Here is a 17,231-nt window from a genome sequence, read left to right as displayed (position 1 = left end):
CCCAAGGTGTGCAGAGACAGTGGATTCACGACATAATACTTCATTTTCCGTTGTTTACTGCTATCTCAGTAAATTAAAAAAAAAAAGTATTGTGACCTTTTGACCACAAAACAAATGAAAATTTTAAGGTAATTAAATAGTTCTCCCTTAGCTGAAGCTCTAATGTTGTCCAAAGCCTCTAAAAGATCCATAAAAGCACTAAAGTACCTGCAAATGCCTGGCAGCAGATGCCTGGCTAATGTTTCTTGCTTGTTAGAAAGTGCGTGTGTTACTTAACCTTTTGCATATTTATATAAGAAGGGAAAATACAAACTTCAGTGGCACCTCTGCAGCTGTTTTTAAAAGCACCCATATAAACCCAGGCTATATCCTTGCCCTGCAGGTGTAGGTGTGAGTTAGAGGAGCTACAATGCTTGTAAAAACTGTAGTGGTTTCAGTGCAGCAATGAGTTTATGCCGGCTTTAGAGCCCTTATTAAGTTATATTGCTGGAGTGCTTTGAGAAATGCAGGTTGGGAAGAGAAGCAGGGCCTTAATCTTCACCCTAAGTGAGCACAGCTGTTACAGCTGTCTGTGTGTGCAGGAAAAACTGGCAGAGTCAGTGCAACTTCTGTGTCAGTGTAACTTTGGGGCAGAGATTGGCAAGCATTTCTTTCTGCAGCAATGCCACACCTGATGCTGCCCATGTTCTCACTTGTGCTATTACAACTGTTCACATAGCAATGGAGTAGCTTAGGTCAGAAAACTTGATTCAGGTGAAAAATAATGTAGGGGGAAACTTTCCCCCCCACACTTTTTTTTTTTTTATTTTTTAAACTGTCTGATGTAGTATGTTGCATAGTTTTGACAAGGTAAGGGAAGCTGTGGTGAGAGAACAGAAACAAGAGTCTGAATTAGGCTGGCACTGCCTCTGAATGAACCAGTTGTTGAACTAGAGCCCTGAAAACAAATGGAGTAAGATTTCCCCAAGTTGTAAAAGTGATGAAATTTTTTTTGAGTTTTATTTCCCATGATCTGTGGTATCATCCAGACTGAACTGAAGTTGTTCCACCTGCTTTGCTCTGTGATGGGAAGTCACTTGGGTACAGTGATTATGTCAGGAGTGGATGACTAATAATGTTATCCACACACTGACGTCACATTGTGCTGGAGCTCTTGTCTCCTAAAACCTCACCTAGATCTTGGCAAGGTGGTTTGGATTTTGGCACCCTATGTGTGTGAAGAGGACAAAGGAAGGGAAATCATAAATCTGAATGATCTGACTATTTAAATAAATTTGGTGGAAGAAAACAAGTAAGTCCATCTTTACTGTGTGGAAACACACGTGACTTCAGTATGTCTTTCTGTGCTCATGAGTTCTGTGTGATCCTTGTGTTGTAACTGCTAGGAAATATCAATACATTGCTTTGCAGCAGACACAGAGTGGTTCACCTTGTGCCCTCTACAATTGCTTTGGTGGGCCTGCTGCCTGTCCTGCTGTGAGCATGAAGGGATTGGGTTGTTTGTGCAGGACATGTGCTTAGATAGATCTGTGGGTCCTTATAGCAAGGAACAAGAATTGGCTGGTGGAGGCAGCTCTTAAGGGCAGCATACAGAGTGCAAGAGATGAAACTCTCCACAGTGTCTGGCTGAGTGCTTAGGCTGTACTTCACATATACAGGGATATCCCACAGCTACTGGAGGGACAGCAGTATCACTCCTCACAACCAAAGGAGACTTTTCTAAAAGCAGCTATCTGCTTCATGGTGGGCAAAAGATTGAATTATTTATAGGTGCAAAGCCTGCAACTGCATGCCATGTTCATTTTAGCACTGAGTTGAAGCTTTCTTGACCTATGTTCAGTGTAATTAAAACCAAATCCCTCAAATCCAAGGATTGTTTGGAAAGGATTCTGTAATGCTAGGGCAGTGTGTACAGACATGTTCTCATGCCTGCCCTAACTGCATAGATTTGGTTGTAGGAGCTGCTGGACTCCAGCACTCCACTTCCATTGATTTGACAGTCTACAGATCCTGGAGTTTCTAAACACCATGAAGATTAGAAATTACTTAATGGAAATAATAGTTTATCTTCATGTGAATGCATTTTGCACAATTTTATTACATTTATGTTAAAATAATTTGAGATAAATCTTGCACTATTTTCAGGCTGTTTTCCTTTTGCCTAAATGAAACCATTTTGATGCTCTTGCTTGTCTGGCTGGCTGTAAACCAGGTATTTAAACAAAAATAAAGAGTTGCCAGTTTTGCCAGCTGGGGATGAGAACCCGGCTGGTGATATGTGGGTTTGGGAGGCAGTTAATCCAGCTTTTATGCTTTTTTATGATTTTATGTAAAAAGAGGTTAAAAATCACATTTGGCTCTTTCTTTGTACCACTGTTTTGTTGCTGTTGTGGGAATGCAGCAAAAGGTTGTTCATACTTTTTATTATTATTAGGTAAAGTCCTGCATAAATTACGTAAAGCTGCAAATACAATTTGCTTTAGCTATTGGCCATGTGATTTGCCTTGTTCAGAGAATGATATGTTCTATTTTCCTGTTGCCTTCTTTTATAAACCACACATGCAACCCAAACCTCAGCTTACTTGTGAAAAGAATCTGTCTCACAATTTTTTGTATTTTACTAGCTTAAGAAGAAAAGACTAACTGTACAGATGAGAGAAACAGTAACAGTGCTTACAGCCACAGCAGAAAAATACGTAATGCTTTTATTCTGTGGCAGAAGAAGTGGTGATTTAAAGACAAGCGTCACAGATTTCATATACGGTTTTTCAGCAAATAGCTTGCAATATGCTCCAGCTCATAAAACATTTAATTAATTTTAAAATGCAGGAGTTATTTTAGTTAGTTTTGTCATATGTACTTATTCAGATAATTTGTTGTATTTTACACTTTCCAAAATTTCATCCTCTATTTGGAAATATCAATGATGTAATGAGTCTGTTTGTTTTGGCACAGTTGTAAATCATATGTGTTAATGTGTTAATATTTATGATTTTTTAATCTTAAATACACAAGAAGGGTGTTTAATATACTTCTTTTCATCATGTTTCCACTACTAATCCTTAAGGATAGTGAAAAGTAGGAGTATGAATGCATTAATTACTGTGGGATTTCCAAAATTGCCATACTGGATCAGACTGCTTGTTGCTTCTGCTAACAGCACATCCCAGATACTTCAGAACAGGCTTGGTTTACTGGAGGAGCAATAGCAGAGGCAGATAAATGAGCTCAATACCCCTCTATTACCCATTTTAGACAACTGCAAGATAATCTACTTATGGATAAAGTTATTTCTGATCTTGTAGAGGTTGCCTTATTCCTTAAAGACTGAAAGATTTTTTTTCTCTATGAGATATCTAAATGACTTTTCTTGTATGTCTGTTTACAGTTTGAATCTGGAGGAGCTCTTTGTGATGGTGATTGCATGTGTGTTGTAAAAAGTATTTTGGTTTTCTGGAGATTAAGTTGTTGTTGGTTTGTTCTTTTTTTTTTTTTTTTTTTTTTTAATCAGTCGTAGTGTGCTGCCTTTCAGAATCTGCCTTCTGTGATACAGTAACAATTCTCTAGAAAGAATTACTTACATTCTTTACAAATGTATTGCTACTCTATTAGTTGCATTTCTTTGATTTTTCTGTTTATTATTCTCTTAAGGTTTTTTTGTTTCTTGTTTTAAGGTTTTTTGATAGCTCTTCTGCAGCAAATATTGGCTATTTGACACACAGTCGTAATGCCTCTGTTTAAGATTTCTTGACTTCTGTTTCATTGTTTTTGTATGAAGGGGCGTGATTTACTAGAAATTCATAGAAATTGGAATTATATATTCAGTAACCTTCAATTTCCTTATTGCTTATGATTTTTAGGGGTGAATGCTGCTGTTAATGTTGTCTCCATGTCTGCAATTTAATATGAAGGTGTATTAAGGTCAAGACACACTGCTTAAATTTCTTACTCCAGTTCTCTGGCACTGCTGGGAAAAGGGCTGTGGAATAAGTTGGTTTTAGGTACACAACATTGGTAACATTATGTTAACAAATTGTATAAATGTTACCAGTTTCTGTGTTTATATAATGCCCTAATCATAGTTTTGTAGCAACCATAGTATTGTATAAACACTGCCATTTTTTTTGGATTGGCGCAGTTCAGCTGATAGGACGAGTTAATGAAATGTAATGAAACTGGTGGGAGGAAGGCATTGAGGACTTCTGATAGAAACAAAAATCATAAAGAAACTAGTCTTAATGAGATTTAAGTGGTCCTAAATTGGAGACTTCAGACAGCTGGGGTAAAAGAGAGGGCAGTGACTGAGCAAACAGATGCTTCACACTTCTGTCTGAGGCATTAGTGCCCATGTAGTACCTGTAGATAAAGTATCTCTTCCTAAAGCTGTGGATGGTGTAAAAGGCCTGGTAGAGAACATAGGAAAGGGTAAAAAGAAGTCATGATTGTTTCAAGCAGCTTGTTGTCAGTTTTTAATTTTTCTTCTAGCAGTGCAGTGCCTGGTAAGCCTGGAATTCCAGTGAGCTCAGGTGTGTGAGTCAGTGCTGCATTTTTGAGTCTAGTTCCAGGAGTCCTTTTAGCATACTGTGAAAATAAAGTCTCAGAAACACATTCTTATAGAGATGCATCAAACAGGGTGAAATAAAATAATTTATGTCTTAAAGATGGTTTTGGTTTCTGTCTCAGGTGTTAGAAGATAATGACTATGGTCGTGCAGTGGACTGGTGGGGATTAGGAGTTGTCATGTATGAGATGATGTGTGGAAGATTACCCTTCTACAACCAAGATCATGAGAAACTATTTGAACTGATACTAATGGAGGATATAAAATTTCCTCGAACTCTGTCTGCAGATGCAAAATCATTACTATCAGGCCTACTGATAAAAGATCCAAATAAGCGGTAAGTGAAATTAATTAGTTATAAAGGCATAATAAATGCTCTAACTGTGCTGGGTAGTGTAAAATAGGTCTGTGGTGCCTGGTCTTCCTGGCTGCAGGAGCTGTCAATCACAGGAAAGGGTCATATACAGCCCTGCAGTCTCAGATTTCCATTTTTTCAGTCCAGCAGTGATTTACAAAATGAATTTAACCAGCAAAAGAAAGGAAAGCTTGTGGAAGACAAACTTTTAAAATCATGCACAGCAAACACAGGGGTCTCTTTAGGTTTGCAGAATGTGTACTGCAACAAGGGAAAGATCTCAATTGTTTTTCCCAATATAACTTAACCCTGAGTTCACTGCATTGTCTCATGGGGACTGTAGCACTTGTTCTTGGTGATCATGGCAGGAGAGATGCATAGACAGTCACAGCTACCTTTATTAGTGCACACAAATAAATCACATATTAGACCATTAAACTAGTAATTTTTTAAAGAATACAACTGGAGTGAAATTTGAAGAGAGTGGTTTGAAAGCAAGTGTCACCCAGCTGCTGCCTGTGCCCATTTGTGGTGGGCTTTTCCCTCTGGGATTGTTGCCCAGGAGAGCCTTTTTCCAGTGGCTCCAGTACTGGACCAGCAGTGTCCAGTCTTCCGTCGCTCTGAAATCTCTGACTTTGTGAATCAGTGGGATTCATCTGTAGGTACCTTTTTTCCCCCCCATATCTTTGTCATTCTTGTGAGTCTCTGGGCATGTTTTAGGGCAGCAGACATTACCTGCCTCTCTTCTCTAGTTCTCCTTCAGCCACTGGTTGTTCTTAAGAAGTTTTGAGTGGTGGGCATTGCCCGCAGGGACTCAGAGCAGGGTTGGTTGTATTTCTCCAAGGGATTTGCCTGGATGCAGCCAAGTACAGCAGGTGGGACAGCACAAGTGGTCAGCTTGGCTGCTCCAGCTGAACTTACTGTATGCAGGAAAAGCAAACTGACCATCCAGCCAAATACAGGCAGAGTAGAGTAAAACTGTGTTTCTGTAGCAACTCCTAATGCTTTTTAACCTCCAAACAATCTGACCCATCAAATATATTAACCTTTAGAATTGGAAAGATGCTTCCTTGTAATTAATCTTTGCAGACAGTAGTGTTTATTAGAGACTTATATTTAGAAACTTATTTATATTCAAGTTCTTGTGCTAGCTAATGCTAAACAGGGGAGGAACACAGAGATTCACACAACTCAGCTTTTTTGTGAGCAGCTAGAAGATCCTGAGAGAAGTCTGGAGACTGAAGGCTAACTGCTGTGTTTTGCCAAGATGTAGAGAATTTTACAATGAGTAGTTGAGAAACAAGGAGGAATACAGCTTGAAAATTAGAATAACTTTACACTCAGTTATTGCAAGACTGACGTAGTAGTCCAGAATATTTTTGAAATTTGGCAGCAGGGTAATACCAAACCAGACTTCTTTCTTGGTTGTGGAAATTATTCCTCCTTACAATAAATGCTTTAGAAAGGAATTTATCTTACTTAAATGCTTGCCTTTAGAATTTGTCTTTATATCTTTAGCAGTTCCTTTTAATGAAACACAGAGTTTTTGTCACTTTTCTTGTTAACATTTAACACGTATGGTCTGCTTATTTAGTTAAGAGTAGCTTTTTTTCTGCTGCAGCTTCCATCTGTTAGGGCAGTAGGATCCCCAGTCTCAGGGAGAAGTTAGATGAGAGTGGAGCAGTCCTGAAAGTCCCTGTGCTGTTGAGAAGGACTGAGGTTCTCATCCCTGCATGTCAGGTTATTTCTCAACCAGCAACAACAGGTCAAGGGAGCTCACTCAGCTTGCCAAGTCAAAGTGGACTTGCTAATGGAACAAAAATTGGCCAGTTCTATCTTCTATTCTCATGTCAGGGTTAGTTTTTTTCTCCAGGTTAAGGAGCTGATTCTGCTCACATCATTAAGTGGGGATGATGCTGTAGATACAAGTCAGAGGAGACTTGGACAGGACACACCTCTTTTGGCAGCGGTGACCAGTTCTGTGAACTCAAACCACCTTGGGCAAAGTTCACCCAAAGTAGGTGAAATCCACTCCCTAAGATGATTTACGAGAATCTGGCTTTGGCAAGTTGTGGGCCACAGTGAGTAGTGTGGTTCTTTACAATGGCCTTTAAATAACTTTTCTCAGCAGGCCTACAATTTATTAATTTATACTAATTGACTCAGATTGAGACTATTTTATGGTAATTGGTTAATTGTTACAGCACCCAGATGCAACAGCAGTGAACACTGTATAAAAATCATGCACAAGTCATTACTGATTCAGTGCCCGGCACGTCCTTGGCAAAATTTTATATCAGCATTATTGGGTTGGTTTGGATTTTTAATAGTGCCAGGACATTAGTTGGGCTTTCAAGCAAACTAAACTTAAGTGTGTTTTTAAAATTAATGAATTACTAAAAAAGCTCATCACAGACAGAAACGAACACTGTAGTTGAGATAGTCAAAAAGAATAGATCATGGCATGGGTACGTCCACTATCACAAATTCTCTTGAGATTGCCAGAATTCATATTAAACAAGTGAAAATTTCATATTACTTGGATGAAAATTGTTCCCAGGTAGTCAAAAATGGTCACTCTTCCAACCATAATTATAACTTGATCTCACTGTAAAAGTTTAATATGTGATTTTTTTTTTTTTTCCCCACTCTCTTTAGACTTGGTGGAGGCCCAGATGATGCAAAAGAAATCATGCGTCATAGTTTCTTTGCTGGAGTAAACTGGCAAGATGTATATGATAAAAAGGTATGTCTTTATATGGCTTTGAATAATCTGGCTTCTGCAAGGTTGTTTCAATGATAGTTGTAGACTGCTGTTTCTGGAGTTAGTAATTTTCTCTTTGCAACTTTCTTGTGTTAATACAAATGAATACTTATTCTGAAGAAGAGTGTACTTATCTAATCTTTGTGTTTTCAGTAATAATTTACCAGTTCACCAGAAGTAAATTTTGCAAACAAACCTAAAACTTTTATTATGTAAATGTCCAAATTTTTTCCTTTTCTTTTTTCTTCCTGGGTTTTCAAGAGAAAAGTACCTGTACGACTCAAGATAATGTGAAAAATGTTGCATAGTTTTTCCTGAATTGTCATTTTATTTCTGCCCTTTTAGTGAAAAGTTGTTCTATGAAAAAGAGAAATTAGGAGCTCGGAGCAAAAAATCTACTTTCTGATTGTTTATGTTAAAGTACAGACCCTTTTCAAACTTAAAGAGATATCTATGAAAATTAAAATAGTGTTAAAACACTGAGCCAAAACAGCTTGTGGAGAAAGCAAGTGCTGGGAATTCAACTGGAGCAGTTTTCTCCAAACTCAGTCCTGTTCCTGTAATGATCAACACTTTGGGAATGATTTTAGAAAATGAATTTATCTTACTTGGGAGTGAAACTCAATTCAACTTAAGTTGTTTTATATACAGAAACTGATTTTATCTCAGTATTTCTGTAAGAATTTACTTGTTGCTATAAACCCTTTCTATTTTGATAAAGACTTTTCTTTTTTCCCCAACTGTTTTACATTGTTAATCTGCCAGTTGAGCTGTGTAATTTTAAAAGATAGTTTTTTCTCCTTTTTTTTGCTTTGCTCAAATAAAAGGAAAATGGAAGACATACGACTGAGCAGAATATGTTTATGCTACAATGTCAATGATACAAACTGTTTTTTCAGTTGTTGTTGAACTGGAATCTTAAAAATGTGTGGTTGTTGGTGTGGTAGCTTCTCTGACAAATACCGGAATTGAAATAAAAGCCTGTATATGATGATACAAAATATGGTACTCTGAAATTACTTGATATAAGTGTGATTTTTCCCTGGCAGTATCACAAGGTTTCAAGAAATTCTACAATAAATAATCAGAGCAAGTATATTAATCAGGTTATTTTATGAGCTCAACCACTGGTTGGTTAAGTAAGGACATTGTAGAGAAGCACTGTGAGGATAAAAGTCTAAAAATAAAAGTTGAGGACCTTTCTAGAGTAAAAAAAGTCCATTAAAATCAATAGGATTGCAATGTGCTAGGAGTGGGTGAGGAAAAAAAAGCTGTTACATTATTCTTGTTCTCTTGAAAAACATTTCTTAGTTATCTTATATTAGAAATAGAACTTTCAATTCTACACTGTGTTCAGCATCTTGTTTAGTTAAGAATACATAGATACTCTTAATTGCTTGTGCTTTGATTCTTTCCAAATGGGCATGGCAAATATGTTTCAGTCAAGATCTTTTTTTTTGAGCTATTAAAATAAAAGGAGGCATTTTGCAGATTAAAATATATATAAATGCTGACACTTTGCCTCTATGTTCATGGAAGTGGATATGGCTTATTGGAGTATTACAACTAAAGAAACTCTAGTCATTTTTTGTTTACTCTGGACACTGTTGCTTTGTGAAACTAAATTTGCCAGTGAAATATCAACTGAAGTTCCTCAGCTGAACAGTTCACTTCAAGGATCATAGGAATTGCTTTTGTGCAGTATTAGCACACAGTATGTCCTTTATGGAAAAACAAGTCATGAAGATGACTTCTGACAGTGTGCTTTTCTGTTTAATTAAAAATAGTTTTGTTCCTATTTGTTCCTTACAAAGCTGTTTGCCTGGTTAAAATGTCCAGTTGTTCCTTCTGCACACACAGCCTTACACTCTGCAGACTTCAGAGCTGTGCTCTGAAATATAATCTTCAAACATAATAATAAGGTTAGTGAACTTTCATCACGGATGTTCATTAGAATGCTTATATGAATATTTTTGAGGTATTTTGGTATTCTAAAATAACTCAGAGCATCAGATAAATTTGATTTTTAAGTAGGTTTATTCTATGCTTGCTTCTGTTGCTGTTTGTTGTTGGGATGTAGTCTTCAGCAGTAGGGTCATTTGATGAAATTGATAGAATTATTTGCATTGTAAAAATATTTCACAGTTAATTTTGCCTGAGTTTTAAGCACCGTGGCACTGTAATTTTCTGGCTGCATTTCAGGAGTTTATTTCTGTTAGAAATGAAAGAACTGAAGTTCACTTTCAGAGTAACGAAAACCAAAAAATCATGTGTATTCTGAGTAGTTGCTGGGTGATAGTTTTGTACATGTGCATATTATGCTCCCATGCCTCTAATTTTATCATTTTGCTGGGTTATCACTTTAGTGATGTGATTAGAAGCAGAATTATATATCTGTAAACTATTTCATGTATTTCATGTGACAGACCACAGCTCGGTCAGGTCAAATGGATCCAAATGGTCAAATGGAATTATTAGCTTTCTGATACTGCTAACTAGTTAACCTAATTTGGTACTACATAATGATAAAAAAATATTGTATGGCACACTGAAGCAGAAAAGGTCGTTGCCTTTAAATGAAAAATGTATAGTAGTTAGCATTTATGATCTGATGTATTTATTTTTGGCAGAAAAACCATGAGGGCATATGAAAGAGAGCAGCCTGTGCCAGGTTCTTCCTGTGATCATCTCAGCCCTGATGAGTTTTTATCTCTCTGCCTGAGTATGAGAAATTGAATAGTTTGGCAAACTCTGAAGACTTCAAAAGCCCACGTACTAAATAAAATACTTGTTTTATTTTTAGGTAGAATCAGGAAGCTTTTTGAAATTTCTCTGTTTCTCACGTAAGAATTGCTTTACCATATTTTTATTTGGGTAGCAGAAACACACTAAAGTTGTTCAGATGTTCTGTTTAGGGTCTTTCACTGAACAAAAAGCACATGGGCATTACTTAAAAGGTTGGAATTTGGGTATGTCTTCAGGCTTTCAGCTTGAAGCACTCAGTAGCCTCATGGCAGTGGAGGTCCAGACCTTTTAGCGAGGCCTGGTTTTCCTCCTGCATATAATATGGATAAAAGATGAGAGAAACCATGTGGAAATTTGGGCTGAGATACATGTTGTGATTTGTGGTGATACCTCTGATTGTCCCTGAAGAAAATGAGGAAGTGCTCACAAGTGAATCTGTCAGTGCTGGGAAGGGAGCAGGGACAAGCAGCAGCAATGGTTGAAGCGGGAGGACTGGCTTTGGTGCAGACAGGACTTTTGGAGGCACCCACCCACTGGAAGGCAGTAGCTTTCAGCGGGAAGCCTGACAGCTGCAAGAAGCTGTTCCTTACCCTTCAGCTGTGGCTACCTTGGTTTATTCAAGACATAAACCCAGCAAATTATGAAATCAAATGATCCAAGTCCTGGGTTCAGGCCTGGCAAAATCTGCAGTATAACTGTGATCTTAAAGGCACATTTAAATACTTCTGTGTATCAGATTTTGTAGGGAAAGAGTAGGACGTAAATAGGAAAGTAGCACCATTTGGTTTTAGGTTGTTGCTATTTGAATCATACTATTTTCATACCTTTATCTGCACTGCCATGAAACCTGCAGAAATGACCCTCGTTGGTTGCTTTTGTGTTTTTGCCTTGCAAAATGGTAAAATGTCAGACAACATCTAACCAGTCTGATACTTTCATTGTGTTTCCACTGATACCTTAAACTGTGTGGGCAGACGTAGATGTTGATTGCCACCCTTCTCCCAGCTGCTTGAATTTACAGGGAGGAAAGAATACATAAGTGTGTCTAATTCTGAAGCTTACATTGCTGGGAGTTTGTGGTTTCCCTCTGTCCATGGTAACAGCATTGTATCCCTTGGAAAACAATTTATCCATGGGTAAACCTCCCTGCTGAAGTCAGTTTTCCTAATGTCCTTCTACCACTGAAATTTCAGTTCCTTCTCCTCCCCCTGCCTAGGACCACCACATGCAGGGTCCATGGGGTATTCCCAATTCCCAGCTGTGCTGTGGGTGCTGGCTGTGCAGCAAGCTGCCTTTGGGGCCATGTATGGGGAGAAGACAGTCCCTACAGGAATGTTTATTGACCATCTTGAAGCTCAGCTCAAATTACCCTCTTTCCCCCAGGTGGGAAGCTCTAGTCTGAGGGGCCTGGACAGCACAATTCAGCTGCAGTCTCTTGGTCAATGGGATTCTTACGGTAGTGGAATGGCCTGAAGTTGTGTCAGGGGAGGTTTAGGATGGATATTAGGGAAAGGTTCATCACCCAGAGGGTGGTCAGACACTGGAACAGGCTCCCCAGGGAAGTGGCCACAACACCAGCCTCCAGAGTTCAAGTTGTTTGGACAATGCTCTCAGGCACATGGGGTGATTCTTAGGAATGGTGCTGTGCGGGTGGGACTCGTACACAATGATCTTTGTGGGTCTCTTTCAACTCAGTGTATTCCATGATTCTCTGAAAATTCCCTTGAAATTAAAAGGAGAAGAAAGATCAGATTTATGTTCTTAAGCATCATACATTTGGCAGATTGAGTGTATGTGTCATGGTTACGTTGAGATAGCTTCAGCCAGTTTCTATACAGCACCAAGACAAGTGGTTCCTGGTAAATTATCTTTGAGCAAGTAGTGTTACATATTTTCTCTCATACTGAAGTATTTATGTAGTTGTTCACTAAGTATAAGAAGGTTCAAGGCATAGAATCAAGCCTGTAGAATCAAGCCTCAGTGTACCTATAACAAACACTGTGCCTGCCCCTTTCCTTCCTCTAGGAGATGGGTGTCAAATTTTCCAGGACTTGAACTGTGGAAAAACCGTGGTGTTTCTCACACACTGCTCTTGATGTTTGCCAAATGGAAATGCCATTCACTGGAGATAATGAAGACAGTAAGAATTTGATATTGCTTCTGCTGTCATTTCTAACATCAAGCCTTTGAAATGGCCAGGGCAGATTCAGCTTGACAGATGGATATGAAATTGGATTTTTGTCTTGAACACAAACTCTTAAAGTCACTTAACTTACACTGAGTTTAGACTTTTCCTTCTTTATTTGTACAGACACATGCATATCTATGCATATGTGTGTGTGTAATGCATAAACCCAGAAAATCTGTATTTCTGCTCTATAGAGTAAATTGTCAGGAGGTGCAGTTCCCTGTCTGGTTGGAGCATTTTTCTGAACTGAGGCCACTAAAGAAAGAAAATTATCCCATACTAAAGTTTGGCAGCCAGGACCAAGCAGTGCAATTCTCTTGCAGACTGGCAAAACCTGTGCTTAACAAAAGCTTATCTTACTCCTTTTGGACACAGGTTACTGGATGGGCCTTCTGGTGCTCACATCCCTCTTGGACTTCTGGTTTCTCATGCCAGAAGTGAGGAATAGCTGTGGCAGCAGCATGTGGATACTATTTCCTAGTGCACCAATGTGAAACATTGCTGGCTGTGGAGTGGCATCTTCCTGTTGTGATCATCAGAGCGGTTGTTGATGTTGGGTGTTTTAATCTTTATCGTTAAACTTCGGTGTCAGTCTTCCTTGGGATGTATGTGGAAGCTTCTGGAGTGTCACTCTAAGTGTTTATCTCTGCAGCATTTGTACCTTATTTTTCTTCCTAATGGTTTCATTACAGCTGAGATTTGTGGACATTCTGATTTCTACTTTTAAATGAACTTTGACAGCTAATGGACAAAGGACAAACACCTGGACAAAACAAAGGACAAACACCTGGACAAAACAAAGGACAAACAAAGGACAAAAAAAGATGATTGCTAAGAATTTACTTGGGGAAGGGGAGGTGTGCCTTTGGTGTCAGCTCAGGAGTCTGGAGTGGGATGTCCACAAGACTTTAGCCCTAGTTGATTTGGTATAGGTGAGGTAGAACACATGGAAAGGAGCAATCTCCAGTTCTCTGTCCACACGGCTGTGTGGGAGGTGGAGGTGATGCTGTGAGGGAAGGAAGCAAAGTGTATGGAAAGATTGAAGAAACCTTTCTGCTACTTCTGTTCAGCTGTTTCTGTGCTTAAGCTCAATTACTGCTTCCACTTTTCCAAAGGTTTTAGGGGATGGTTGGTGTACATAAGAGCATAGCCTGGATAAAAACCAGTGTATGCAATTGTGGAGAGCCACATGGCTGGAGAGTTTGTTTCTGCAGTCAGTGAAGTTTCCAAATGCCTTTAATGTCCAGGATATGAAAGACACTGCTGTAAAACAGATGAATCCTAAAACACTGTTGACATAAATTTGCATCAGGCCCTTTTAGGTACAGCCTGGAGTTTCATGTCTTCAACTTGTTTCACTTCCCCAGATAGCTGAACTTCCATCATCACTGCAATTTTCATCAGCTGACTTACTGGATGTGATTGATCAAGAGTTTTCTAGTAAGCCTAGCTGCTGAGCCTTCAATCAGAGCAACAACTTAATGAGTTTTGTTTTAACGGTGCTTTTCATACCTGATTAAAATTATTGTAATTATTTATTCTTTAAGAGTCACTTGGCACTGTGCTTCTCTCCCTAAAATAATGTTTCCAAAGTATTTTCCATAACCATTACTGTTTCAGGTAGATGGAGAGAACAAAGGGGTTGTTTGAAGTTGTAGTGAAGCTTGTTCATCTTAGTGGATTAAAACCAAAGAAGTAACAAATTCCTAGATAAACCAGTAGTTAGCCTGTAAGTTTTTGAGAAAAAAACTTGTCATCTAATGCATTTTACTTTTCCTTTCCAGCAGCACATCCGTACACTGCTATCTGTAATGATCTAACCTTGCCATACCTTTTAAATTTCATTAACTACTTCAACCTGACTCACAGTTGTTACAAGCAGTGAGGTGAGGGTTTGCTCCTTCTCTTTGCAAAGCTGTTGTAGCATGAAAGATCTCAGGTGTACTTGACAACAGGAGTAGTTGGTTCTACTGCAAATGTGTGCTGCACCATTGAAAAGACATTGCTTCTTGTCCTTGACTTGAGAAAAAAGAAAATCATTCCTAAGCTTGTATTTTCATTCTTTTAAAATGAAAACTTTTATTTTTTTATGAAATGGCATTTTCTGTTTCTGACCAGTAGAAAGCATTCCAACCAGAGAAGTAGTAAAATTGTTATAAACCTGTTATCTTACAATATTTTTTCATGCTGAATTTATTGCTGAGATCTTTGAAAGTGTCTTTTTAAAAGGATGTGATGGACACTTGGCCTTGACTAGAATACATTACTTGGCTTCTTGTAATCTCATGTAGACTTTATTTTTGTGGGTGTAAAGTTTTGTTTGTTTGTTCTGTGTTTTTTGGTTGGTATTTTCAGGTGTTATTTTGATTTTTTTGAATGTTCTTTTCTCATAGAAAAACGAGAATAAAATGGCAATATGGAATGTTGCACTGGAATAAGTCTGTTTTTAGGAATTGTGTGGCTGCATTACTGGAGGGATGTACAACTTTGGAAATCTGCTTTAATAGTGCAGAATTGTTTGGGATAGCCTGGATGCATGTAAAAATAATTTTCAAAAAGTGAAGGCATCTGTGCAATAAAATAGAACACTTTGTTTGTAAGCATTAGATGTAACTTGATTTATACCTGGAAGATTCTTCTGATGTTATGTTTATATATGTTAGCTCCTTAAGCATTTATTCTACAATGCCGCAAACTTTTACTTCAAAATACCTCTCTGCTGTTATGTTTTCCATTCAGGACAATGTGAGGGAAAACTGAACTTAGTTTTGTAAAAGTATAAATCAGATTTATTGTACTGTGTCAAGTATATGAAGTGATAGATTTGGCTTTGCTTAATAATTTCTTGCACTCTTACTGAAGATCTGGATGAGACAAAATCGGTCTCTTATTATGTACAGATCATGTACATCTGTGCATCCAGCACACAGAACCTGGGAAAAGGAGGGAGTTAGCAGCAGTTCTTCCTTCTTTGCTGTGAGGCAAATGACCAGGTTAATTGGTGTTAGTGTTCTGGAGTTGAGGAGAGAGAGATCGTGAAACTGGTGAAAACCCCACACAAGGTGATAATATCAGTGAGCCAGGATGTAGCTTGTTGTATTGAAAGGAAAATCAATTATTCTCATGGTGTGTTTTACATTGCATATGAGGAGATAGCACCAAAGGGCTCCTAGGTACAAACAAGAACATTATCACACCACACACACACACAACATGCAGTGTCATACATTCAAAACTGCTGTATTGTTTTTGGGTTGGCAGCATATGCAGTGTGATATTCCATACTCAGTGTGCCTTCCAGTAAAGACCTATTGGCAGTTCTTTTGGTGGAGAAGGTGGATTGTGAAGCTGGTTCAGAAAAGGGGCAAGGGAGTCCTGCCTGCAGGCTGTGAGTGGCTACCAGTGATTTGCTGTTGGGAAATCCCACACTGTGCTGTGAAAGCAGTAGGCAGGTTTAGATACAGCAACTCCCTTAAGCCTGAACTGGCCTTTTTTTAAATGTAAAATTTATTTTCATATCACGTAATTTCTTTCAACGATAAGTTCAAACCTTCTCACTGAAAAGAAAAACCCCAGACCGTGCTTATTATGCTCTCTGTGCAGTCTTTTTCTTCTTAGCTGTTTATATCACCCAGTTGTGTTGAAGTATCTAGAGATGCCTTTGCCTGACAGCTATGCAGGTAATTAAATTGGCCTGAAGAGTTTCTAGGTAATTATCTTTATGCAGCTCAATTTATCTGCAAGTCACGTGAGAGTGATACTTGGAATTCAGCTTTGTTGTGCTATTGATGACTGTGCTGTACTGAAGTGGTATTTTTGACTCAAATATGTTCTCTCTTACTGGAAGTTAGAGACTCAGCTGCCTCTCCACAGACCTACTTGTTTGATCTGGGGTGTAGGGAAAGAGAACTTGTTTTCCTGATAGTAATTTGCCAGATTTGAGATTTAGTAATTTTTTTGTTTTGTTTCTTGGTGCCTTTCAGCTTGTACCTCCTTTTAAACCTCAAGTGACATCTGAGACAGACACCAGGTATTTTGATGAAGAATTTACAGCTCAGACTATTACAATAACACCGCCTGAAAAATGTAAGTCAGAAATTACGCACAAGCATGATCGAACAATATTGTTTATAATAAAGCAGCGTGTAAGGTTTTTTCTGTTTGAATAGAAAAGCTGTTCTCAATGCTACTAGTAAAAGTCTTAGTGTGTAAATCTCAATGACAGCTTTATTTTTAAGATGCAGTAGTTACAAAGCTTAGAATATTAGATAACTCTGGGTTGAGTTTGGGGGGCATTTTTGGTGTAGGCTTTTTTGTGTCGATTTTGTTTGGAGTTTTTTCATTTGTTTGTTGATTTGGGGTTTCGTTTGTTTGTTTTCAAATAAGAGAAGACACCAGCTTCAAGTGTTTACTGGTTTGCAGCCAAGGTCCCAGTTCAGCAAAGTAATTGGAACACAGACCCTTCTTTAAGCATGTGGACAGTGCTGGTGGCTTCAGTGGGCTGTGTAGCTTCAGTAAGATGGGCCTATTTTGAAATACTTTGAAGACAATGTATTTCCAACTTTCTTGGAAAAAGAAATCAATTACTTGAAAATTGAATTTTCTATCAAGTCCTGTG

The 17,231-nt window shown here is 38.3% G+C and overlaps 1 protein-coding gene across 1 annotated transcript in view; it reads left to right on the top strand.

The window, feature by feature from the left end:
* AKT3 (AKT serine/threonine kinase 3) overlaps window positions 1-17,231 on the top strand; it is a 380,155-nt gene that overhangs the window by 124,376 nt on the left and 238,548 nt on the right. The window contains exons 11-13 of the mRNA XM_083857259.1: window positions 4,684-4,898; window positions 7,575-7,662; window positions 16,597-16,699. Coding sequence (XP_083713385.1) covers window positions 4,684-4,898; window positions 7,575-7,662; window positions 16,597-16,699 — 406 coding nt within the window. The remainder of the gene's footprint in view (window positions 1-4,683; window positions 4,899-7,574; window positions 7,663-16,596; window positions 16,700-17,231) is intronic.

The sequence above is a fragment of the Zosterops lateralis genome, assembly GCF_965231275.1.
Source record: "Zosterops lateralis genome assembly, chromosome: 3".
NCBI lineage: Eukaryota > Metazoa > Chordata > Aves > Passeriformes > Zosteropidae > Zosterops > Zosterops lateralis.
This window is presented reverse-complemented; position numbering and strand designations above follow the sequence as displayed.